At 42.9% G+C, this 27352-nt stretch overlaps 1 protein-coding gene across 10 annotated transcripts in view; it reads right to left on the bottom strand.

Annotated features, from left to right (window-relative positions):
- The window catches only part of PCDH15 (protocadherin related 15), a 695403-nt gene that overhangs the window by 144228 nt on the left and 523823 nt on the right, over positions 1–27352 (bottom strand). For 6 of the 10 annotated variants that reach the window (XM_065068168.1, XM_065068169.1, XM_065068172.1 and 3 more), the window contains 6 exons: positions 26689–26709; positions 23092–23226; positions 21626–21775; positions 13953–14146; positions 8164–8296; positions 2238–2317 (listed from right to left, as the gene is read on the bottom strand). In XM_065068168.1, the coding sequence (XP_064924240.1) occupies positions 2238–2317; positions 8164–8296; positions 13953–14146; positions 21626–21775; positions 23092–23226; positions 26689–26709 (713 nt within the window). The remainder of the gene's footprint in view (positions 1–2237; positions 2318–8163; positions 8297–13952; positions 14147–21625; positions 21776–23091; positions 23227–26688; positions 26710–27352) is intronic. The other 4 variants (XM_065068175.1, XM_065068177.1, XM_065068178.1 and 1 more) reach the window with 1 other exon arrangement.

The following is a 27352-nucleotide window of genomic DNA, read 5'->3' on the forward strand; positions in this document are numbered from 1 at the left end:
TAAACAGCAGATGTTGAAGCAGCAGCAGCTCTACTGAGAAAGGTATTAACTCCCTTTGAGGGCTGAACAAAGTCAGATGTATTATTAACTGCCATGAGCTACTAAACCTTGCTCTGTATTTCAGCAATTCTCTTATTTCCAGGTGTTTCTGCAAATTAATTAGCTATCATAATAGATCATAGATAGTTGTATTGCCAAAGAAGAAAGAATAAAATCACCTCACAGTCCTCATATTGAGGGTAAAAGAGATCTAGCAAGTAGATGTGAAACTGGTAATATTCAGTACTCAAGCTGCCAGTTAGGGAATTATGCAGGGATTAACTGACATGCTCCAGGATGGAATAATCCAGATGAGAGTAAGAGAGAAAATCACGTTCATGGTCTCTGCCTTGGCCTTCAGGTATCTAAAAATTTATTTATGTAATGTTAAGATAAATTCCTGTAGCCTTAATATGCCATTCACATTAACTGTATGTGTTAATATTAATCCTACTTTCATCTCCTGTGAAGACATTACAGCACCTAGAAAAACACGTGCAAAAGGCTGAAGAAAACTTCGCACAAACCATTTCCAGGAAAACAGACTCCGGGAGAGCAGGGACGAGACAACACTTCAAAGAGCTCACTCTCCTTTCTACCGAGAGGCAACAGATCAAAAAGACAAACGCACAGGAGTTTGTGCTGAAAGCCCTGATGTGCCGGGATGCTCAGATCAGAGGTTGGGGGGTTTGGGGGTGTCAGGTTGCCCATGATGGCCTACCGAGGCCCAGTGGGATGCAGGAGGTGACACCTGTGACGCTGCCCACGGACACAGAGCCTGCCAGGGATTTCTTACCTGTTTCCTGACCTAATTCAGAGCTGTGAATTCACACACGACTTCTGGGTCTGGCCGTGCCGTTTCCATCCAAAGCTGGACAGAACAGGAGCTGCCAAGGACCCCACTTCTCAAATACCTTCACGCTGTGGGTTTGGCAGGTCACAAGTTGGCCCGAATTCACACAGATTCTTTAAGTCTCTTTGGTATGGAGAGCTATCAAGATTTTTATGATGCAATGTGATAAGCACAAACTACAGAGAACAACTACCTGCTGAGTAACGCCCCTACAGAGCATCTCTTGCTCCTCATGGTTCTTGTTCCAAAGGTCCTAGAGCAGGTCAGACCGAGTTTCTCCATGTTCAAGGGTGGATTTCTAGTGTTGCTTGTGCAGAAAACACAACAAATCTGCACTGGAGCTACGACCCCTTGGGCTCCCTCTGAGCTGGTGAACAAAGCAAAGCTTCCCTGATCCACACAGAAAAGTCCAGTCCTAAGCAACAAACAAAGCCAAGCCCAACAGCTTTTCCTGCTCTTCCCACCTCCAGGAAAAAGTCTCCTCTCTCCAAGCTGTCCTTGTCTGACAAGTGTTTATTACTAGTGCACCCATCAGTCTTCACGGATAAGAACATGAGCATCTCTTGGGATCTTCCTTGGCTTATTTTTAACATTGTTTCATAAGTGATTTAATTCTCTGTATATGGTAGATTTATCATAGCCAGTAACCTGGAGCTTAATCAGAATATACAGACCTGTTTCGGTACCATCTCTCCTTCACACCTAATTAGAACTATTTTTTGCAACTATACTCACACCATGAACAAATAAGCCCCAGGTTACTTATGTCGTATCATCTACCATGGGATGTCAGCTCACCAAGCTCCCTTCCTCCTGCAAAGAAGATATTTCAGAGTGTATAAAATAACTGATTAGGTGAAATAAAGAAGAGAGTGGTGGGACAGGCACAGACCTACCTAGTGCTTGTCATTTCATAAGGTGCCCTCTCTTCCTCACTCTATTTAAGCTGGTAATCAATTCAAGGAGAAGAGATTTTAAAACAACGCTCAAAAGACTTTCTATTACAGACTAAAATGCTCGAAGGCAGGAAACTAAAGCAAAAATTGTCCCTTTCATTATTTCAGAGCTGACAAGTATAAGGTTTTAATTAATCCCTGGTCACTCTTTTAAATAGAGTGTTTCCACCTCGCTGAGTTTTACCTACGGAAGTGTTTTCAATAAATAAATAGTCCTCTGTGAAAAATTCCAGAGTGCAATATCATTCACAGAGCTCTTACAAATATCTAAGAGCCAAGCGAAGGAAGAGCTGCGTCTGTCTGACTACAAGCTGCTTCTTTTGCTCTCAGCCCACATATTCACTTGACTGAGAAGTTACAAGTCTATTTTCTAAGGGTTTTCCACTTACCTTTGAGAGAGATTAAAAACTTGTTGAGGATCTCCATTCTGAATGAGGTATCTTACAGGGTCACCCTCTCTATCAAAAGCCTTGAGGAGAAAAGAGGATAAAATGCAGTCAGTCACAAAGCTTTCTCTTATTTCGTCCACTTTGTAAACTGGAAAATTAACCCCTGAAGTTCTCTTAAAGTTTTCTACAGGAAGGACACTCATGTCACTGTTTATAAGGCAAAGGTGGGAATTACAGATGGGCTACTTACAACAAAGCTGTAGCACATCAAAATTCTTACCCTACAGAGAAATGACGATATCTTGAATACAGATTTTCAGATTATTGCTACACATGAACACTGAGCACCCTAAGTATGAAATTCAGACTTCATTCAATTACTTTTATTTTCGTGCAGCTACAGACTGATTAGACCGAACATTGTGTTTCCTTTGTTCCTATTCTTTATTTCCACTTCTTATCCAGATCCTTCTTTCTGTTAGTTTATCAGAATCCAAATCCTTTTGCTGATGCTCCACTGAGTAGCGTAGACTTGCAGCACCCAATAATTTGCTTTTGGGGGCATGAAGATCAGGATGAGACCTTCCAGAACGACTATTAACTGCACCAAAACAAGTATATTCCACCTACTAGCTGACAAAGCAGCTTTTCAGAAGGTGAGCAAACTACTTTCAGAATCTGAGTAAACTCCTTTTGAAATTCAGCTTTGGCTGATCTATTTCCCAAAGTGGCTGTGTAATTGTTACTTCTTTTTTTTGTCAAGCACACACACACACCTTTTCCACAAAAAGACTGGTGGGTGCTATTCAAAGAAAATAACACCTACTGAACTGTCCTGCAGGTCTGACTATTTAGCATTCAAAATCTAAAGTGATTAAGCACATTATTGCAAGGAAAATAATAAAAGCATTGCCATGAGAACTGCAAGAAGGCCAACCAACACGTTCAAAGAAGGGCTGATAGGATTTAACAGGAGACAAGTCAAAATCGGAAGGAAGGTAAGGAAAGTACATTTGTGTGTTTCTCATCTTTCAACCACCATTCTTTTTCTTATCTATTTTCCACAAGCATTTCCTGCAGACCACAGTTGAGAACTGTGTCTCTTTGGGCTGAACATCTGGAAAAGAATAAGCAAGCAGAAATACACGGGGACAGAGTCAGAAAAACTTCAGGCAAAAGTGTAACAGCAACAGGAAAGGATGCAAAAGATAACAAAGAAATGTCCAAATGACAGGAAACCTGAGGAACGTGGTACCTTGTCCCAATATAAAAGCAGAAAGGGCGATGTTGAGAAGGTCAAAGAGGTGACACTTGTTGCGCTTCAGCTGCAATCAAGCGGCTAACAAAATTAACTGTGGCAACAAAGGGGTAAAAGATGAGAATAGAGAAAGAATAAAGCAGAGAACATGTTCATAAATCGAGCATCTTGAAATCATCTGCGGAAATTAAAGCCTGATGAAACTCATCCTAGTGTATAAAAACGTGGGCTGAAGCAATCTCAAAGCCATTAGCGCTTTTGTTTGAAAACTCAGAGAGGACAAATGCGCTGAAGCGCAAACGCAAGGTCCATCTTACACAGAGGAACGAGCCAGGACATCGCAGACCAGGCAGGTAAAGCTCAGTTTCCAGAAAACCACTAACAACCACATTACTTGTAAGCACCTGTGAAGACACGTGAGTGTCAGGAGGATGGAGCCAGGCTCCCCTCAGTGACAACCAATGACAGGACAAGGGGCAATGGGTTCAAACTGGAACACCAAAGGTTCCACTTAAATATGAGAAGAAACTTGTTCCTGGTGAGGGTGGCAGAGCCTGGCCCAGGCTGCCCAGGGGGTTGTGGAGTCTCCTTCTGTGCAGACATTCCAACCCACCTGGACACCTTCCTGTGTAACCTCATCTGGGTGTTCCTGCTCCATGGGGGGATTGCACTGGATCAGCTTTCCAGGGCCCTTCCAACCCCTGACATTCTGGGATTCTGTGACAATATGGAGATGGATAACACAAAACTAAATTTCTCAAGAACAAAGCATGCCAAAACAATCTCATCTTTTACAATGGGACAACAGGCCTTGTAATAAGGGAAACAGCTGTGGATGTAAAAAAGCATCTCGGCCACAGTCAGGCTTTCCGCACAAACAAACTGAGACAACACAGTCTCCAAATGGAAGAGGGGATTAAGCAAGAAGAAAACTGCTCATAAAAGACAGACAGCAGTGGATAACATTTAGTATTGACTAAATGCTGTAGAGGGGTGTATACTTATTCTAGTACCAATCAATATTTTCGTTAACACCATCAGTTACAAAACAGAAAATCTGTTTGTAACGTCCACGGATGGCCCTGAGCGACAGGAGGTGTGAGGCTGAGAGTGGAATTCAGACCTTCTTATGCTGAAGGTACAAACGGTCAAAATTTGACTCGGTAAAGACAAGCTGAAAATCGTTAGCCAAGAATACAGAATTACGCAAATACCGGCTGCAGAAAATCTGACTCGCTGGCATCTATGGGACCATCACCGAGCCTAAACCAAGCAGAATCGCATGGCTGCTGCTGCCTCCAGCAGTCCTGTGTGTTCTTCTCACCTTACCCGCAGCGGTCCTGTCCTCACCTCACATTTCAGGCTCTATCTCAGAGGTTTCATTATGCTTGACATTCACTCCTAACAAACCACGAGATTTCCCAGCCGACAGAAAATCAAAGACTGGTTTTACCTCATTTCATTTTCTCCTCATGTCCAAAGAAAATGTACCTTTCAATCAACACACTTAAAAAGCAAATCAGGGGAAAAAGTTTAGCACTGCTTCAAAAACCTCCAGTTTTCCTTAAAACTAAAGATCAGCCAGTTATTATGTACCTAAGGAAAACACAAAAGACTCGCACATGCGAAAAGAGCGATCTATACCCTTTAGTGTCCCAGATCAATGGTGTACAGCAACTTCGTAAGCTGCACACAATGATTTCACGTCGCTTCCTTGTTCAGCACTTAACCGGACCACAATAACGGCCTGATTTGTTTTGCAGACTCCCAGAAAAATGACACTATTTGCATTACGTTAATTGATTACAGCTGGCAGAATATGAAGCAATAAACACCTGCCAGGCATGCAATAAACTCTCAGGTTTATTTACAAATTAATACTGTGGAGTTCATTTAATATCGCGTAGCTTAATCTCAATTGTTGTTAATTAAAACACCAGTTACAATCCACTGCGCACAGCATAAAATAAATAATAGTGCAATAAAAAAATACAATTTTCCATCATCTGCATGGAAAATTTTAACAGGAAAGAAGAAAAATTTGGTTTTAGAACAGGTATTTTAACAACTAATAGGCAAATTTAAACCAGCTGCAACTACATTGTTTCTGACAGTGATGTTTTGCAGATCCTCAGACTGGGTAACTTGGGAATATTTAAAATACTTGAAGTAACTTACTTGCTTGCTGTCTCCCAGTTTTTGTAATCCTCCTACTGTATGCAACACTAACAAAGTGTAATTAAGAGAGTCAGAAAGGCCCAACCTCTGAACCCTCCTGCACCAAACAAGCCACATCTCAAGTCCCAAACACTTGCTGTATTGCTAACACTATTCATGAACAAAAAAGTCAGCATGAAAATTCACGTGAGGTCTGACAGCATTCCATACTACCCGTGGAACACCAGCAATACCTTAAGCTATTGTTAAAATTCCACAAAAAACCCAAGATGACTTTCTATTTGCCTGGAAAAGGCCTTTTCCTGTTTCATACCCCGTTTATGAATGTTTAAAATGTCCTGGCCAATTTTACACGGAGATTAAAAAAAAGATGAAGACAGAAATATACTCCACACAATATAAATCCTTTCATACAGATGGGCGTATTAATGCAGAATGAGGCAGATGAACGAGCACTATAAAGATAAAGCATCCGCGTTTCAGGCCCAGGACCACGGCCCTATGAGAGATACAGTCCTTGACTCATCCACCAAGATAGAGCCAAAGATATTTGTGATTTAACAATTAAGTATTCTCCATCAACTGTCTAGCTGAATTCAAGTCATGTACAGCATGTTGGTGATATAAGATAAATCTACACAGCAATAGCCATAAGTAAAAGACAGCATCTTCTATGCATTTCCAAAGCTCTTAAAACTAACTGATGTATCTCACTCTTTTCCAAACTGGTCATTTTTGTGTATCTTGGGCATGCAGCACTTGAAAAGGAAAAAAAAAAAAGCAGAACTCTAGGTAAAAGGTTTGTGGTAAAGTGAAACTTTAAAGCAGATTATTCCAACAATGAGGCTCACTTCCTACCCACATTTCAATTACGTCAAATCCTTCAACGCTAAAACCTGCTACAAGATTTTCTGCCTCCAAAGATCCTTCAGCCAGGTATTCCACCTGCCCAGTCAATACAAATGGTTCTGTTCTCAGCGTCTCCCCAGCAGGGAGGAGAAGGCTCCTGACCAGCACGGCTCTTCAGTTCCGAACCCAGTGCAGGCCTTACAGAAACGTCAGAAATTCATCTATAGCACTGAGCTAAATGAGTCGTCCTCCCTTCTGTGTAGGTGACTGTATCAGCTTAACCATCCGCAACAATCTCCATCTTTCATCAGCAAATTATTTTAATAGAAACTTCCCCATTCACCTGCATCAATTAGAGTTCCTTTCTTTCACACATATTTGGTTTAAATTATTCTTTTTTTCCGTGCATTGACTGAATGTGCAAAACACGCAGCGCCACACACTGGTAAGAGCTGCCCTGATTCCACTGAGTTCAACAGAGCTGCACTGACTTACAGCAGGTCCGCCTGTTGCTCTCGATCGTTTCTGTTTAGCTCAAGTACCTCGAGCCTTCTTCTTCTGAACAGCTTTACATAAAGTCTGAATAACGCCGCAACGTTCACAAGAGAACCACGTGCTGTGCTGAGTTTATTGCTTTAGACTTGAGGCTGTAATTATTTCATAACAATATTAAGTTCCTGATCTCCAAAAAAAAACCATGTGAAGAGTTGTAATTTATCAACCCATTTTGCACAGCTGGCTTACAAGATGTGTGGCCAGAACACAACACAGCAAAAGCTTATGGAACAGTAAATAAGGCAGGAAAAAGCTGATATACAATATTAACCACGCAGCAGCACACAAAGCCTGGCTCTGCAAACTCCGGCAATGCAGCATTATTTATAAGCAATACTGGACTAATGTGCTTTCACGGCTTCCACTTGCCGAGCTGTATTGAGTGGTCAGTCAGTGTAGGGACCCCTGATTTTGTCAGCCTGTTAACAGCACTTGTTACAAACACCAAGTGCAGGAAATACCTTAAGATGCTTTTCAGAAATGGCAGGGCGTCAAAATTCTTCCTGAAACTCCATGTGAATTAGGTGCAGAAGGTCCTAAGCTACTGTGATTTCCTAGTAAACGTCTACATAGAGATTTTAACATAAGAAATCACAGACCTTTCAAGTTTTGAGCCATTCATGGATTTATTTTCTCATATGCAGCCTTTTAGCATACATAAATACCTGAAGGGAAGTAACTGCCTGAAGGGCAGTTCTAGCCAGGTGGGGATTGGTCTCTTCTCCCAGGCAGTCAGCAATAGGACAAGGGGCCATGGGCTTCAACTCTGCCAGGGGAAACTGAGGCTGGATGTTAGAAAGCAATTCTTTGCAGAGAGAGTGGTCAGGCATTGGAATGGCTGCCCAGGGAGGTGCTGGACTCACCGGCCCTGGAGGTTTTTAAGCTGAGATTGGACATGGCACTTAGTGCCATGATCTAGTCAATGGACTGGAGTTGGACCAAGGGTAGGACTTGATGACTTTTGAGGTCTTTTCTAACTCGGTCGATTCTGTGATAACGCAAAAAGAAGGTTTAGAACTATCCAATTAAGCACTTTTCCTATATGGCCCATGCAAAAGGGGCTGTTTATTAGGGGAGCATCGCTACCTGCAGGTTCAACAGGACGGCTCCGATTCGCATGGCCTCGCTCACTTCCAGGCTGTACATCAGCTGGGGAAAGCGGGGAGGGCTCTGGTTGTTGGGCGGAAGGACCTCAATGTAAACAGTAGTAATGGAGCTCCTGCAACGAAAGAAAGAAAAATATAAAGTTAAAGCCAGTCAAAATCAATACATCAACACACACAAGGCAACTACCACTTTCTGTTTTATACAATGCGTGTTCTTTGGCTCTAACAACCTCGCTTTGCTCCTTTCAAAGCTTCAGGACATATTTTTTTCATTCTGCATCAAAAATAAAGCAGGCTGCCACATTAACAGAAGAAAAGCTACATAATTTCTTTAAAGTAGCCCAAGTGTTCTTTGAAAAACAAAGCACACTCCACATACAAAGAAGACTGAAAATCCCCTAGTGATACCACGTCCTCTAGAAAAGCAGGATGAATCCTGAGAGGGGAACTGCTCCTGCCAGGCACAACACGCACTTCTGGAGCATCCCTTCGCTTTACTGCCTTTCTTCGGAAGAGATGCAATGGAAAATAGTGACCGAGTGGATAATGTTGGGGAAGACTGATGTACGCAACGCTGTACTACGCTCTCTGAAGGTGAGAGATTTCAAATCTGGCTTAAAGGGACTTTTCTCTCGCACGTTTGCTCTGTTATCCCCTCTGTCTTCTCTCCTGTTTGTTCTGGCACTGCTCCTGCCCCAGGATGGAACCCTGAGCCAGTGCTACAACACGGGCACACACCTCCGCTTAAGCCCTTTCACAAAACTGGGAAATCTCAGGCTTTAAGGCCTTTTATTTCCCTCTGAGGGGGGAGACAAATGAAAAACATGTACACACAACGAGCTGCTTCTTACAGGTCTAGCAAACTCCGAGCATTTTTAGAGACTCCTACCAGGAATTACCAGATAACTTACAGCTGAAACAGCTTCTCTGTTAAGAGCTCATTAACTACCAAAACACCACGCCACTGATCGATACTTTTAATTAGCAGTACGGGATTCTGACCAGGCACGGTCACTGCTGTGTTACAGATACTTCCCACCGCCTTTTGCCAGCAGGTTTTATAACCCTGCGCCACTGATGAGATGGCAAAGCCATCACTGCAACGCCGTGACGGATCTCGCTGGTTTAGGGGCTGCATCCTGCAGATAAGATCACACTCCAAGACAACAAACCATGAATGCCCCTGTCCAGAAAGACAAATCCCACCCATCGGTCAGTGCTGCAGAAGGAGCTTCATCGCTAGGGACACTTCCACATGCAGAACCCGCCAGGAAAGATTAAACCCAGCCCAGTGCAGTTATGCCTGGAAAAAAGGGCGAGGTGCTGGTGTAGGTTTTATCTGTTGCTCAGCATCTAAACTGATTTTAATTGGCAATAACTAATTTCCCCCAAGTCAAGTCTGTTTGGTAAGTGACCTCCCTGTCTTTATTGCAACCCACAAACTTTCTCATCTTATTTTCTCCCTTGACCTGTTGAGGAAGGAGAACGAGAGCAAGGCTGGGAGGGCACCTAACAGCTGGCCAAGGTCAACGCACCACCTCTATATTAGTAATATACACAAGTTGACCCTTCAGCGTCCGGCCTTTCCACCACCAGCCCAGCAAACATCCACCCGTGCCCCAAAGCCACCAGCTGGTCCAGGCAATCCCAGGCGTCCCGGTTGTGTCTGGAGCAAGTCCCGCGTTCGTGTCCATCTGCAAATCCAGCCAAGGATCTCCCTGCTTTGAACGTAACAGCCAGGTCCTTCTTTGATTAAACCAAACTTGCAATAAAATGCACCAGGGAATGACAGAGTCTTCCATTATCATATCCATGAGCATTTCAGAAGCTGAATTTGCAGATCACTGCCTCAATGGATATAAACAAACCCAGTGTAATCAGGGGAAGATGGACAATTATAACTAAAGTCAATAATTCGGGGTAAATTACCCCCTCATAAACCACTGGCCATTGCCTGTATTCTTGTATGGTTTAAAATACTCCCTCTTTCAGAACTGATGTTTCACACTCACATTGTCGAATTAAAAGAAATAACATCACCAAATGCTCAACAATAATCACAATGAATTAGCAGACAAAATACCACTTGAGCCCTGGGGCTGCATATTCTCTTGGGATAGCTTCTGTTTAGGATACAAGTATCCAAATAGCTGCAGTTCATTGTGCATTTTTCTTCCACTGCTGAGTATTTAATTTACTCTGCATATTTTATTTCCTGATCCTGCTACCTCTTAGTAACACTAAGCTTATTTATTGTCTTTCAAGCTCTGAAAAAACCTCAAATGCACGGTCAACAAGCCATTGACACTGCGCCCCTGTCTCGGCTTTAACTCTGTGTGCTTTCCACAGATAACTATATTATATACTGTATAATATATTTACATCTAAGTGGACCAACATATCTTTGGCCAAGCAATCCCTACATGCGCAACTCAAAATGTCTTTTTCCACTAAATATTTCAATAATCTCACGATCCAGGAGTTTCTAGATTGGACTTGATGCAGCAAATCACTGTTATCACCAAGTTATTTTCTTCCACTGCAGAGGAATCTGAGGATAGTGACGAAGAAGTTAAGGCCTCAAATGAAATTGTTTGATTTTACAAATGTTGTTCTCTCTTGTCTTCATTTTTAAAAATAATATAAAGTGCTAATCTCCATATGCTTAATTTCAGTTCTAAAAAACTAAACTTCACATTTCAAATTTATTCTTTGCATAAACAGACTTAAAGTACTTAAGTGTACTTAAATATTCCTTAATAAGTTACGTTAATGATGCTCACGACAGAAACTTTCATAATACCCAGCTAAATATCTTGTTTCATGCATAGTCACCTGTCAAGAACTTAATGCTATACTATGCAAAAAAGGTACACAGGATGCAATTGATTTTAAATTTGTGCTCACAAAGGCTACCGGCTCCTGAGCCAGGCTTAGCAGTTTGGTCTGGCTTTGTGTGTACACAAGGGGACGGTTGAAACCCAGCTGGTTTACAGATCATGACAGTCAGCCTGGTATGTCCTGCAGCAGAATCCAGACTTGGGAAAAAATGCTTAATACTTGAAATTACAGCAAAATCCTTCTTTGTTTATTGTACATACATACACCTTCCCATCTGCACAGATCGCCCATTCTAATTAGTCTCAAATTCTGGTTACTGCCTCCACCAAGGCAACATCAACCACCCAACCAAACGTGACAGCAAGAAGCTGATGGGAGCCCAAGTGCGAGGTGCCAACCACCTCTCGGCCAGAGGAACAGGCTCAGGAGATGCAGCAGGATGCTTGCCAAGACCTCTGAACACCCAGATGAGGTTACACAGGAAGGTGTCCAGGCGGGTTGGAATGTCTGCAGAGAAGGAGACTCCACAAACTCCCTGGGCAGCCTGGGCCAGGCTCTGTCTCATATTTAAGTGGAACATCCTGTGTTACAGTTTGCACCCATTACCCCTTGTCCTATCACTGGTTGTCACCGAGAAGAGCCTGGCTCCATCCTCCTGACACTCACCCTTTATATATCTGTAAACATGAATGAGTCCCCCCTCAGTGTCCTCTTGTCCAGCTCCAGAGCCCCAGCTCCCTCAGCCTTTCCTCACACGGGAGATGCTCCACTCCCTTCAGCATCTTGGTGGCTGCGCTGGACTCTCTCCAGCAGTTCCCTGTCCTGCTGGAACTGAGGGGCCACAGCTGGACACAATATTCCAGGTGTGGTCTCCCCAGGGCAGAGCAGAGGGGCAGGAGAACCTCTCTGACCTACTGACCACCCCCTTCTAACCCACCCCAGGTACCATTGGCTTCCTGGCCACAAGGGCCCAGTGCTGGCTCATGGTCACCCTGCTGTCCCCAGGACCCCCAGGTCCCTTTCCCCTACACTGCTCTCTAATAGGTCATTCCCCAACTTATACTGGAACCTGGGGTTGTTCCTGCCCAGATTCAAGACTCTACACTTTCCCTTGTTCTATTTCATTAAATGTTTCCCTGCCCAGCTCTCCAGCCTGTCCAGGTCTCTGGATGGCAGCACAGCTTCCAGTGTCACCACTCCTCCCAGCTTGGTGTCATCAGCAAACTTGCTGACAGTCACTCTATTCCCTCATCCAAGTCATTGATGAATATATTGAATAATACAGGCCCCAGTACTGATCCTTGAGGCACTCTGAATGTATCTTCCCAGACAGTACGAGTTGTCCATGTTTTTCTCCACAGCACCTCCAGTAGCCATCCCTCTGATTTTTTTAACCATCACAGACACACAAACCCCAGCTCTGGGCCCAAAATACAAGCAAGTCCAGCTCTGGGAACACGGCCTAGATGGAGTGGGTTTCTGAACACACATGAAAGGCTATGAAGCACATAAATCACGTTATAATTCCACAAAAAAAGGGAGACAAGCAGAAACAGCAAGAAAGGAGATATTTTCCACTTTTGCAGATTATTGCAATGAAGACATTTTCAGAGGAGGGAGCACATGCTTCCAGCATACACCATCGGAAATGGAGATTTAGACAATATGAAGATTTCTCCAACATAAAAGGAGCTGATAGCAATCAAAGCTGTATTGTAGGGGCTACTGTTACTGGGGCCATGTAGCTGGATTCTGAAGCTCTCTGAAGCGGCATTATTGATTTTTCTCCTCCACTGTAATGCTATGCTAGTGCTACACAAAAGTGAGCGCATAATAGTGGCCCATCTTCTCCTCGGCACTGCTAACAGCTTATGAGCTACCTAAGAGAGGGCTTACCAGGAAAATAAGCAACAGAGGGAAAGGAGAAGAAAATGTAACCAGAAGACCGTTACCAGATATTAGTTTTATGAACAATCTAACAATCTGAATACTCCAGTGACTGGAAAATGTAACTATAAAATAAGTGCTGAACTCTCTTGGAGACATGACAGAAGCAGCAGGTCCTGAAGAAAAGCCAATGACTGAAATTCCACTTTGGGGTTAGTTTTCTTTCTTACATTCTTCATATGAGGAAAAGAGAAAGGATTGTGGGAGATTTAAATGCTGGAGGCTACTGCTCCTCTCCACCATCGTTAATGTTGTTACATTATCAAAACCGGGCCCAGAACACAAGAGCCACTCTATGCACCCCCCCACTTCTTCATGAATTGACAACATTTGTGCACAATTTTACCATATGAGGAACACAAACTCAAAAGAAGCATTTAAGTGAGCCTCAAAACCATTAATTTTTTTGAATGTGAGAGCATCCGATTTTAACCGCACTAAATTTGCGGGCTGCTTTTCTTTATCAGCTGGGGAAGAAGAGAAAAAATTCTGCTGGTGAGAACTTAAGTCTTGGCAGGGGTACCGCTCGCCGTTGTCACAACTTGTCACCACGTCCACAGCATGCCAAGACCATGTGCCTGGAGAGGAGGTCTCCAGCTCAGCAACCAGACTGTCTCCAATCCCTTCTGCATCACAGCAAGCCGCAGTCTGAACAAAAAGCTTCCCGCTTGCTTTCTTCCTTACATCCCTTCAATCCCAATTACTCTTAAAAAATGGGCATGCACCATGCCAGCGCAACATGTGAACTTTTAAAAAGCAGACCATTACCAGCAAATGAAATATTGAAAACTGTGTACTGCAAGGAAAATATAAATAAGGAACAAAAAGTGAAAAGCTTCTAACATGACACTTTTCCAAAACGCGATCCTTACACCAAACAGAACACATTGCATTGTATTCCAGCGGAGTTACAGCGTGCCGCGCTTCTTACGCGCTGCTAAGCACCGATTAACAAATGAGTTTCATTAGAAGATGAGTTACCTTCTCTGCGCAGGAGGAGCACTATCGGATGCTTTGACAGTGAGAGCGTAGGATCGCCCCACTGAGAGCACAACGCCTGGAGCAATGGTGATAAGGCCTGTCCGGTCATTGATGATGAAGTCTCCCTGATCCCCAGCCAAAATTTCATATCCTATCTGGCCATTGGGTCCCTCGTCCGCATCTACAGCAGTGAGCTGCAATTCAAAACCAGAATGTCAGAACGCACGCTTCAGCGTTGTAGTTTAATCGTTTTTTATAAGGCAACTCGGTAGGGGTAGAGGAAGCAGAGATGAGGGAAAACTTGAACACCTGTAACATACGCCGTAATTTCTAATTACTGTACAACAAGGATACAATTTAAATGAAGGATAATAGGTGTAAAAAAAATCATGAAGCAGAGAAAAACTGCTTACCTAGGACTGCAAGCAAATTATCTGAAGATATGAATTAAGAAAACTAATTAAGACCAAGCTTATTATCTGTGGACTAGAATTTATAACACTTCCTATAAAAGGGTGGGTGGGAGAGATTTGTTTTGTCACAAAGCTAACAAGAAGATTGTATTTCCTGACGGAAAGTCTCCATCCCTCTCTGCTCTCTTCAGAGTGACAGCCTTGGCACTACGAGAAATTCCAGCATCCAGGTCATGCATCACAAGCCCTCGTTGCGTGGGACTGGAGAATGATGTCTGTACCGCACGTGCAAGCCAAGTGACAGGGAAGTGGCAGCTATTCTTGTATGATACACATGTAGGAAACACAGCAACATGCACCACAGATGCGCAAGGCCCATTTTTTTAACCTGTCACCACCCACCTGCAAGGTTGTGCTTGTGGGAGCGAGCTCAGAGCCCTGGGATATATGCAACCGAGCAAGCAATTCTGTACCGTGTGGCCTCTACAGCGCCATCTCTATCTGTGATTGCTGCGATTACTCTCGCATGTAGCATTTCTTCTATAGCATAAAACCACAAAATAGTTCGGGTTGGAAGGGACCTTTAAAGGTCATGTAGTCCAACCCCCCTGCAGTGAGCAGGGACATATAATTGTACAATTTTGATTTTATCATAAGAAAAATCTAAGGCCTAATATTTTAGGCCCAAATTATGTCAATGAATGTAATGAAATGAGGGGGTTCTTATCCTGCCCCTGGGAAAGGTTTATCCTACGTGTGTAGCATGCCACGCTAAATCGATCATTCACGCACAAGACCAGAAAAATATAGGTCAGTAATCATATTTGTTTGCTTTTAGCCAAGTGCCAAGTAGCCATGACTCTGACTGCCATGATGTGAAGCGAGTAAGAAGCAAGCTCGGATTCCCAATCAGAAATGTGCATCCACACCTCAGCCCCGTGTCCCAGCTGAGCCCTCTCACCTCTCCTCCTCCTTTACACATAGAGGATAACACAAGTTTTTCTACATGTAATGTATAACCGTGCGGCAAACTGCTCACAGTGCCTATCGCTTGGCTTGTATTACTGCCATTAAAATTCCACCTTAATTATCACCATATTCAGAATGCAGCGTTCTGTTACACTGATGGTTGAGTCACCAAAGTACCACAACGCCGGCACCTCTGGGCTTTCTAAGGCGAATTTTTCTTCCCAGAGGGGTTAGTTCACGCATTTCTCAGTTGGCTCTTTATTTTGTGTGACAATGTATTTTCTCAAACAGCGCGGGAAGCGGTACGGGCAGCATTTTAACACAGAGGAAGCCACAGCGGGTAGTGCTGCCTGTGCACCCACCGGTACCCACGGCGCTGAGTGGAAATGACAGGGAACGATGTCACAATGGGCTCCTGCTGCTCCCGGCAGTTCCAGGTGGGAAACGGCAAAGGGCACCAGCAGGTAGAGCAGTAAAGCCTCCCTGGGATGTACAAAGCAGTAAGAAATCCCAGCCTCAGAAATTATTTCCTGCAGGGCTCCCAAAGCGAGGATGGAAAAAGAAGAACAGACACGTAGTTTCTTGAAAGGTTCCTGCTGGCCTGTCTGCCTTGGCTTTCCTGACACGGCGCTGCATGTCGGATTGCAAGTCTGGGGTTTAAGGGTAACATATGATGACATAAAACCTTAGTGATGACTGTGAAGCCAAGGGCAGGATCAAGAGACGTTATCTCAGGATAAATCTCCTTTTTCTCATCCCTGTGGTGCTCTCAAAGCTGACAGCACTGCAGGCAGGTCAAGGAACTCCATGAAGTCCCTGCTACGTTAGTATATCACGTATAATAATCTAATAATCCATCTTGCACCACACTCGACCTTTGGCAGGTCGCAGTTTTCCCGAGCGCTACCCACAATGTTCCAATCACCCGTGCCCAAGCGCAGCTAAAGAACCGCAGGAGCAGAAACTCAACCTTGCAGCTGGAAAGGAATAAACGCCAAAGCAGTAATGTTCAAGGTAATCGCATTTGCATACAACATTAAACACCATGGGGAGTACGTGAAAAACTTGTGGATCCAGCTGCCTTCTAGGCTGAGCTCCATTCTTTATGCACGTAGGCTCAATGGAATAGGAAATTTCACGTAAAAAGGCAAAAACATGCACACAACCAAGAGCTAAGCCCCAAGTAGCTTTAGCAGAATAAATGAAATGCTAAAAGACAGGTGATTCAGGTGTTTTCTTCCTTAGAAGTGCAGCTATTAACGCTATTAGGGACTGACCAACCGTTTTAACACGGAACAGGTTGGACACAGTGTTCATCAGCTAAAAAGCATGTAAGTGAAGTTATTTTTTCCTGAAATAATCAGTGTTTTGCTTCATTCACACAGAGCACAGTGATCCAGTGCCAATTTGCAACACAGAAGTATTAAACTTCAATTTGTCTAAACTGATTTTCTTTGAATTTCTTTGTCATAGACACTTCACTGTTGCACTAGAACGAGCAATTCTTCATTCATGCTGTTATTTTGAGACAAGCTGTATACTGAACACAGGATAAACACTTGAGATATCTCAAACAAATAATTAAATCGATCATCTCCTCTTAGAGGTATAAATAAAAATATCCATGTATTAATTAATGTCTTGCTGTGCCAACTCGCCATGGTCAGTCAACCCACCAAAACTCAGCAAATAAGAGTTTCTCCACTCCCTTGGGGTTCAGAGCTTAAACCCCATCAAACTCCATTTCCTTAATCCCTCATTCTACAGTTTCTATACACAACTGGATGTGCCTCATAAAGAGTAACTATCCAACTAAGTGACATAGTTAAGAAAAGTGCTCTAATAACCTTCTAAACTGAACTCTAAAAGTAACATGCACAAGAAGATAAATAAAGGCTTCACGCAGAATACAAGGTCCTAAGTATTTAATGACAGGGTCTGGACCAAGACCAGTTTTTATTGTGACGACTTGGAAAAAGAAATTAATTGACTACGCAAGTACATAGATTGTTAATAAGGTTAATTAAACTTACAAATACCGAATGCTTGATAAGTGATTTGAAAAAACGTTTTGGGGGCAAAAATGAGATAAAAAATAGAATTAAATAGAACCGAAGTTAAACAGCTGCCATAATATATGAATCTATAAACTCCATCTCTGGCTGTCCCAGACCGATAGAGCTTCATAGTTAACAAGATTTGAGAAACACGGTCTAAAACATACAGAAAGAAGTACAAAACGAGATTTATTTTACTTTCCTAAGGAACTTTTTGCATCCAGCAGAATCAGCTTCGTTAGACTGAAATCTGATGTATTGAAAGTTTTGCAAGATAGGTGCATATTGTGCTGCAGCAAGAAGAGGTTTCCTTGGAAGGGAAAGGAGACTTAGAAGAATGGTCTTACATTTCCAAAGACACATTCTTGGTGACTGCACAAGCTCTGTTCAGACTCCCTTTATATTTGGGCTCCAGCGTTTGACCTGCTGGTCTGACTCGTACTGACCTAAAGCAAATCCCTGCAGGAACCACGAGCTCTGGTCGAAACACTTTTCAGTATCTTCTTCTTTTTCACTTGAGTATATAGAGACATCTACTGAGAAATGAAAACACAACCCAGTTGTGTTTTCTGTTCCTGCTAATCATGTTTACTTTGGAGATGGGAATTAATATGCTGATGGACTGAACACAAAGGGCTGCAAATAACCACGTCAATAAGACATTAAGCATGGAGATGACTTTTACAAAGACTTTTCCTACATTGTTCTGCGGCTTTATAGCAAGAGCTGCAAACACGTCTCTGGGACATGATTTAACATGTGTCCGTACGCGAGGGCGGCTGGAGTCGCATGTGCGGGGAATCAAAAGAGACTATTTAACAGAGACAAAGCAACCCAGCCCTGAGAAGCCACATTTGGGGTAACGACAAAGCAACCCCAGAGGAGGTATTTATTTAATGGCTCTAAATCTGTCCCTGTGTACCACTGAAAGTGCTGTTACTGCTCAGGACCAAATCTACTGTGAGCAAGAGATAAGTGAAAGAAATGTTACTGCCCGCAGTTTTAGCACGTTTTATCTTTTGGCTTTTGTTCCTGACCTCCAGCACCAGGGCTGTTCATGGGGTGATGTGTGAAGTTAAGTGCTCTGCGGTACAAGACGCTGGGGCAGAACCTTCAGATAAACTTGTCCTGGTGATCTGAGGCAGAATTGTTGCAGCTCGCAGGAGGTGAACATGGCTTATTTTCCATTTTTAACCATGGAGTTACTGAATTGTTCTTATAAGAGAGCTCCTGAACATGGGTCATACCTCTGAGACAGGAAATTAGGTAGAAATTCAGATACACAGATAAATTAAAATAGGTTATTTTGGTTTCAAAAGTCAAATTTTTGCCATTCTTTGCCCCTTCTCAGCTCTCTTGTTTTCTTGCTCAATATCATCTGTGCCCTGCATAGTTTATGCTGTATATAGAAACGAGAGATGTCTAAAGAAACAGCATTTAAATGACTTACGCCAAATATGATTGCATTACAGCTGCACACCCCAACCAGCACTGTGTAACTAGTTTAAACACCCGAATCACAGGAAGAAAGTGCTAATTGAAAAGTGGAAAAGGACAGCAAAACTATAACAACATATAAAGATGAGATTAAGTACTTTACCAGGTTTATGATTAATCAGTCTAGCAATAATTATTATTAACCACATAATTTGCCTGCTTTAAATTCAGATTCACTGAGGTCAGTGTTCTTTTTCTAACCTGCTTTCTCCGGCTAGAGAAGGTGGTTTTTACACAGTAATCACACCTGACCTGGGTCATTTTCCTCGGGGAACTATCACAGCTGATCAACATCCCTGAGCAGAGAATTCTAAAATATTCTTAAAGCAGGGATGAGACAGGGTTGCAAGATGAGTTTGTTTCACATACAGAGAACAATATAAGTATATAATAAAAATCATTGTGTTAACAGTTAACAAAAAATAAAAGAAAAGAAGTCCGTTTTCCATTTGAGAAGGTATTTATAAAGCAGAAGCAAAATAACAAGGTGAGAAACTCCCCAAACGCCCCAGCAGCCTGAAATTGATATTACTGGCAATATCACAGTATGCAGAAACCTTAATATCACTTTAAGGTTTTTTTTAATATCAGTTTGTTTCTAAACTCAGCTCATTCAGCAATGTAAGATTAGATGAGAAACAACCTCTCTCCCAAACCAGCCACGATGTTCTGCCCTCCACGTTCTAAACTCTCACAGTCTGAGTGTAACCATGTGCTGACCTCGCAGACACAAGTGTGGAAAAAGAAAAAACCCTCAGAGCTCTTACATTTTCCACTATAATTTTAATTTTAGCAAATTAGAGCAACAAGACTGGGGAAGGGACTTGAACACAAGCCCTATGGGGAGAGGCTGAGGGAGCTGGGCTTGTTTAGTCTGGAGAAGAGGAGGCTTAGAGGTGAGCTCAGCACTCTCTAGAACTACCTGAAGGGCAGTTCTAGCCAGGTGGGGATTGGTCTCTTCTCCCAGGCAGTCAGCAACAGGACAAGGGGCCATGGGCTTCAACTCTGCCAGGGGAAACTGAGGCTGGAGATGAGAAAGCAATTCTTTACAGAGAGAGTGGTCAGGCATTGGAATGGCTGCCCAGGGAGGTGCTGGACTCACCGGCCCTGGAGGTTTTTAAGCTGAGATTGGACATGGCACTTAGTGCCATGATCTAGTCAATGGACTGGAGTTGGACCAAGGGTTGGACTTGATGATCTCTGAGGGCTTTTCCAACTCAGTCGATTCTGTGATTCTGTGAAATGGAAGCGTAAGGCCTGACTTCCCCACTACTCATTTCTAACTCTGAAATGTCATCCTAGAAGGGACCCACTCCCTAACGCGGATGCAGAGCCGCCCTGTCACTTTTTTTCCCAGAATGAACAATTTCCTGAGAGATTTGTGCTCCTGCTCTTTGCACACCTCCAGGGTTGGAAAAGATTTGCAGGTGGAGCGCCAGGCAGTGTAAACCCTCAGATCAGCACATTCCCTTTGCATACAATGAGTCCTTTGGCATCGCAGCTGTTCCAGAAAAGCCCAGTAGCTGCTCTCTGCTCATCCCAAGGGTCACAAACACAACCCGGGCAGCTCAGAGCACCATTTCTTTTCGGACTAGAGAGCTTACGCTTTAGGAAAAAACCTTGATTTAACTTCTTACAGCATTGTGTGTATCTCTGTAGCTTAAATACCACGCAAAGGCAGCGTACTTGCAAAATCTACCTGTTTATATATGGAGTTAGGAGTCTATGAGAGGATGCAAATACAGCTCCTGAGCTCATTCAGGACAACAGCAGTTGGTCTTTTTGTTGTTGTTCCTCCCCCCACGGCCTTGTGCAAAGCTTGGAGGAATTTAATTATGTTTAAAACTGCTATCTTTCCCTCAAATCTTGCTAAAAACATCCCCGCAACTCTCATTGATGCTTTTAAGCACAAATGCAGCACATCAATCCAGTTCAAGCAGGGCACATGCCAAAACAGCCACTGAACTTTCTCCTGGTACCGCTAAATCACCGCTGCCTTCAAATGCTTACTTGCTGATTATATTTCAGAAAATGCTATTTTATTACTTAAGTCAGCCAATGATGTATTATTTTTTCTCCAATACCGCCTTCTGCCACCCTCGAACACCAACCTCCACTAACAGCATCTTGTCTTTTCATCCGTCTGGGAGCACTCAGGAGCATGGCTGAGATATTACAAGAATTACCAGCCAAAAAAGCCATTTTCCATTAACTTCAGCGCAACCAGGAGTCACCTCCAGTCTGCACCAAAACATAAATCAGTGCTTGCAAACTTTAATTAAAACTGCTGCTCCCTCTGGGCCCGCGTTCAACACATTTGTCACTGCTCATCTGCTCTACAAACAAACTACTCTGGGTGTCTGTGAAAACCAAAAGGTTTTATGACATGGTAAAATATTTCTCGTTAGGTTCTACTGAATTCTGCACCTGTTCCCCCCAAATATTCTTGTTTTCAATATCCCACTAATAGAGGAGAATAGTGTTTTTTTTCCTTTTGAGAATTTTTAGATGAAGAGGTTTTGTAAAACTCAGATGAAAGAGCTGAACTGCAGCTATACGACTAAGGCAGGCCCACCATTCAGCATTAACGACTCTTTAATAACTATGTAATTAACAAAGTGGATGGAGATACACAGACTTTATTTCTAGCTCTTTTCAGTACCTTTCCAAGTTGTACTACAAGACCATCTACTGCTAGCAAAGAGTCAACAAAGCTAATAAAAAGACTTCAAGTTACCTTTATAACGCCTTCCCCAGGCCTCATATCCGTATAAATCTTGACATTATATGATATGTTGGAGAAGGTTGGAGAATTATCATTTGCATCAATGACCAGGATATTGACTGTCACCGGGGCACTCTCCTGGACGCCATCAGACGCTGTCATCTTCAGGAGGGGACAAAAGAGGCAGAACAGGACGTATTTTAATAGTGCATTCTTAACACAATTCCAACTGTGAGAAAATACAGTATGACAAGTAAAAATGAGCATTTCATTTTTCAATTTTGTCTGCATTAGGTCAATTAGAGAAGGCTTCAGCTGCTGTTTGCAAGCTGCTGCACCTCTGCCAAACCTCCAAACCAGCAGTTTACAAGTGAGACTTAAAGAGTCAGATGCCCTTACTCCATAGAGGAAATCTGAGCTCTCCTTTCCAATGCTAAACAGACAGAAAATACGGCGGTGTTGACTGGGAAACCCCGCAGAGGAACAGGGTTTCCCTGCAGCATATTTGCAAATTGCTTGAGGGCTGTTAAGCTGTTTTCTCACAGACTGGGAAATGCCTGAGGGAGTATTAGATCCACTGAAACTTTAAAAAATACTACTCTGGTTTCTGCAATCTGACTTCTTTATTTTGTATTAAAAAAAATAAAGCAGAAAGGCCATTACAAGCATCATATTCACAACTCAAGGGCCAAGAAAATAAAAGGCAGAGGTGGACTCCAGGTCACACGGGGTACAAAAGTCAGACTGTGCCATGGCAGCAGAATACAAGCCTGATGGCATGGAGATGATGCTGAGTGGGAGATCCATAATGTTGATATCGCACCAAACACGCGCACTTCGGGAGAGCAGCGACGACATTTCTGTCCAGTTGTGGCCCCTCAGTTCCAGCAGGACAGGGAACTGCTGGAGAGAGTCCAGCGCAGCCACCAAGATGCTGAAGGGAGTGGAGCATCTCCCGTGTGAGGAAAGGCTGAGGGAGCTGGGGCTCTGGAGCTGGACAAGAGGACACTGAGGGGTGACTCATTCATGGGGATCAATATGGAAAGGGTGAGCGTCAGGAGGATGGAGCCAGGCTCTTCTTGGTGACAACCAATAATAGGACAAGGGGCAATGGGTACAAACTGGAACACAAGAGGTTCCACGTAAATTTGAGAAGAAACTTGTTCCCAGTGAGTGTGGCAGAGCCTGGCCCAGGCTGCCCAGGGAGGTTGTGGAGTCTCCTTCTGTGCAGACATTCCAACCCGCCTGGACACCTTCCTGTGTAACCTCATCTGGGTGTTCCCGCTCCATGGGGGGATTGCACTGCATGAGCTTTCCAGGTCCCTTCCAACCCCTGACATTCTGGGGTTCTGTGATTTATCACTCTGCCCCACGCCTAAGTATTGCTGCTGCTCACCCTTCTTCTGTACCACTTTAACCATCTCCAGGGATGTTAAAAATAATGGTTTTAGTGACATGGCATGGTGCTCTGAGCTTACCGAGAAGGTGTAGAGCTGCTGGAGCTCTCGGTCCACGGGCTGCAGCAGCGTGAGGTAGCGGGTGATGCCACTCTGGGTCACAGTGAAAACCGCGTTGTAATCGTTCAGAAAGAGGTGGAGCTGGGGGTCCTTCGTCTTTATACAGCATTAAAAAAAGAGTGTTTTATTATCAACACATATACACCATTAAGTTTCCAATTACTGAATGCAAGTGTTTGCTTCTGTTGAAAGCTAACTAAGGAGAAAGTGCTAATACTGTGGCTAGCAACCCAGAAAACTGTAGAAAAAGTAAAAAAAATAAAACAACTGATCTAAAAATCTAATCTTGATGAAAAATATATCAAAAATACATGTTAACCTATAGAAGTAAACCCAGTGGCAAACAAATATCTGTATCTGCTAGTTTTAAATGCTGCTTTCTTTCATTAAAACAGTAACTTTTAAACTGAATAGAACTTAGAAATGTAAGAAAACACATTCAACCATATTAAAAACAAAACTAAGCTTATCTTGATTAATGGAGCAATAAAACAGTTGGGTTGAGGCAATGAAAAAGACAACCATATTTGTTGAAGCGTATCGCTAAATAGATGGTGTTCGGAGATTCCCTTCGTGTATCAAAAAGAAACCAAATACATTGATGCGGAATTATGAACCTCTCAGTTGATGGAGCGAAAACCATAGTAAAGGAACCGTGGTCAGATTTTCACTATACAGCTAAAGAGGAAGAAAAAAGAATGAAATGTCCCCTGGGGAAAAAGGCTGAAATTAATTTGGGGGCAAGCAGAATCTCAGCTGACAGAATGGGGGAGGAATGTTATTACTGTACTCCCAGGGAACAGAGCAGATTAATTACAGTCCAGAACCTCGTGCCGGTTCCTCCCAGTGTGAATTTACCAGGTAGCTGTTAATACAGAGCAGGAAAACGGATTTGCAGTCTGCTGGGTGCCAGCACAGAGCAAAAAAAAAGGGCATTTCAGCTCTGTGGTGGTTCTGGAAAGCCCCACAAGTTAAGTCATTTTTCTGCGACATCCGTCTTGTTGAACCAGTAGAAATGTGAATCATGACCAGGGTGAAATGTCTCAACATCTTCCCCCATCTCTTTAAAGATGCTCCTGAGTTATTGAAGTGATTAGACTGCTGTCCTGGTTTTGTTAAAAACAAGTTTCTCTTTTAGTGAATGTGCCTGTCACTAAAGCTTCTTATCAGCTGCATTTTCCTGGAGAACCAGATCCATGTTTTGGTGAACACAGCAATGGAATGCGAGGTTATTGATAAGCATGGATGGACATCTCGCCAGAGGGACAAAGAGAAACAGGTGACTAAGAAACTGACCAACTGTGCATAACATCCCATTCACGTGAATACTTCATATAAAAGTGGGAGAGCACGAGGACCTCGTCCCTTCTGCTCATGGCCGACATTAGGAGAGGACCTTGCGAGTCGTCCCTGTGAACCGAGGCCAGTGACAGACTGAATCCAGCTCCGGTTGGCTGCAGAGTCCAGTCCAGGACTTCGGGTGCCGGCTCTGCAGTTGCTGAGACTTTCAAGATTAGTTTTGTATATATTGTATTATTTTCTCTATTCTTATCAGTAGCATTAGTAAAACATTTTTAATTTTCCCAGCTCTCTTCTCTCTGTCCTTCTTTCCCTCCCGATGGCCTGTCCTGAGTGGGAAGGGGGGAGAGGGGGTTAACAATACATCTGCCAGGGTTTGATTGTCACCCCACAATCTAAACCCTCGGCACTGCAAGGGTCACTCTATATTACAGTTTAAATTTAAAAATAAACTACATTACCTTTTATTGCCTACAGCATTCCAACAAACATTTCTGTGTTGCTGTATGTAATCTGGTTAGTTTAACCTGACTTAATGTGCTACAGTCGGTCATTAGTTACTTAATTTATGTTCATTATGTAAAGCTATAAAAGAGGAATGTGAATGTGATCCGGCAAAACAGCAAAGGTTGGGAGATGAGTCCTTTAAAAAATGCTTTGAACTGCCATAGATAAAACATAACAGAAAATCCAGTGGCTGCCCAAGACATAACCTGAGAAGTGTTTTTACCAGCTGCTTTCCAACTCTACCAAACCCACCCCATACAGAGCAGGACAATGTGGTCAGAAATAGCTGAATTCAACAAATAATCCAAAAAGCAGAGTTGCATTCTTCTTCTCTGAACATTTTCTCAACTTGAATGCAAAATGCTTCTAGAAGGTGAACTCCGACACTGTTATTAGCATCATTCTGATATAATTAAAAATAGAAAACAAGACAGTGGGCAAAACACTCGAGCTCACTCTCACATGCACCAACGACTATAAAGACAGATTAGCACAACAGAAACTTATTTTAGCAATCCAAAATACTCTAAAGCACACACTTTGAAGGCTAAGATTATACTATTTAAATAAGAAACCATTCCAGTTGCTCAAAGCTACGTGAAAGAAATATCAAAGCGTTCCAAACGAGTGGTTTCCTATTGCCGAAAGCTTTGCTGCAGCTACACCAGCTTCCAGTGAAATCAAAATCCATTTTACAGGCAGCAATGCAAATGGCAATCTCTTTTTTCCATGAAAAATTACAGAAGGTAATTGCCAATAATTGTTCACTTTGTAGACACTATGAAGTCAGTCAAAAATTTAATTTACAAACACCCCGGTTAGTTGTTACTGTTCTTGCTTGTCATGCCATTTTGAACACTAATAAACAGGATTTCTTTCCTAATTTGTTCTTGAGAAAAATCAACGATGGAGATCCTGTACACTCCCGAAGTAACCTATCCTCTTCCTTAGCTGTTGTGTTAGGAATTTTACCCTCATGTGCAAGTTGAATCGCCTTTACTGCAATCAGTGCCTGTTTCTACCGCCTTCCACACGTGTCAGACCTACAAAGCAATTTATTTCCTTAATCTTGGCATTGTTATGCTTTCACATTTTTATCACGTTTTATGCCAAAAGAAAGTCTGCTCGGCTTAACTGAGACCATTTTCTGTGGCAGATGCTGCAAGAGACCACAATTGTGGGGAACGATCCCTCGGTGTTGCCAACACTATTCCCAATACTTTAATTTATTTCAAGTATGATTTACTTTGGGGCCTGGACTTAAGGACTGTGATGTCTGCCTGCATTACTGGCTCATGTAGACTAGCTTGCCCCTGATAAACTGTTTAGCATATAACTTTAAGTAGAAAACTATCAGAATCCACACAAAAGAGGTTACGTGCAACCTGCAAAGACCATTTCAAGCATGCAGTTCAAACCTTGTATGGTTTACATACTTCAAACTGACTAGGAAGTACTTTTTAAACTTAAACCCTCCCCCCTCTTTGTAATGCTTCAGATTTCTATAAAGATGTATAATTATTTAATGAACATAAAGCAATCACAATGTAACCAGGGTACAGCTCTATGTCATAAATGAATTTGGCCCAGTGCATTTAAAGGGCTCTTTGCAGGCTTCACAAAACCAGTGATAGTCCCAGTCTCAGACACCAATAGGGAAGATAAAAATGAGAGAGGACAGGAGGAAATGAATCCATCAACCATGCAATTAAAACAACAAGTAATTTTGCAAATATAACACCCAATACCTACGGGAACGGCACCTGGTGCGACCTACAAAGAAAAACATGATACAGAATGAAGACGAGAACCATAAACCTGATACTGACGGACACCATAAAAGCACAACATTTGGGGAAAAAGGGTTACAGATAAAATCAGAATAAAAACCAGCTGCAGAAAGTGCTCCCATGCACTGCTAAGAAACACAGCCTGGCTTTCAACTTGACTTTCAATGTGACTTTTCAAATTCCTCCAGGTTTGAAAGCCTGTGTGGATGGGAATGTTACTTTTTGCCGCTCCTTCTCTCTCACAAGGGCTTTCAAGCACTTCCTAACGCAATCAGTTTTCTGCAATTTACTATGATTACACCAAAATCACATATTGTCAAGAAAGAGTAGACGATGCCACACAGCCCCTATGGGTTTCAGCATCCCCAGGGATGGTTTAGAGGGAATATTTTTGGCTGTTTGATTCTCCAGGGCAGCCAGAACAAGCTCCAGGAGCATTAGAACTGCTCGGGCTCCCCGACTGCTGGCACGGGCTTGTGTCCAAAAAACTGCAGCCATAACAAAGACAACACAACAACACATCTTGGGTTTCTAGCGATTTTCCTCAGAGGACGATCAGCACTGAAACACCCATGGAAGAGACTTGTTTTGTCGAAGAGATGTTTCCAGCGTTTGCCCTCCTCGTG

The sequence above is a fragment of the Columba livia genome, chromosome 6 (assembly GCF_036013475.1).
Source record: "Columba livia isolate bColLiv1 breed racing homer chromosome 6, bColLiv1.pat.W.v2, whole genome shotgun sequence".
In the NCBI taxonomy this organism is placed as follows: domain Eukaryota; kingdom Metazoa; phylum Chordata; class Aves; order Columbiformes; family Columbidae; genus Columba; species Columba livia.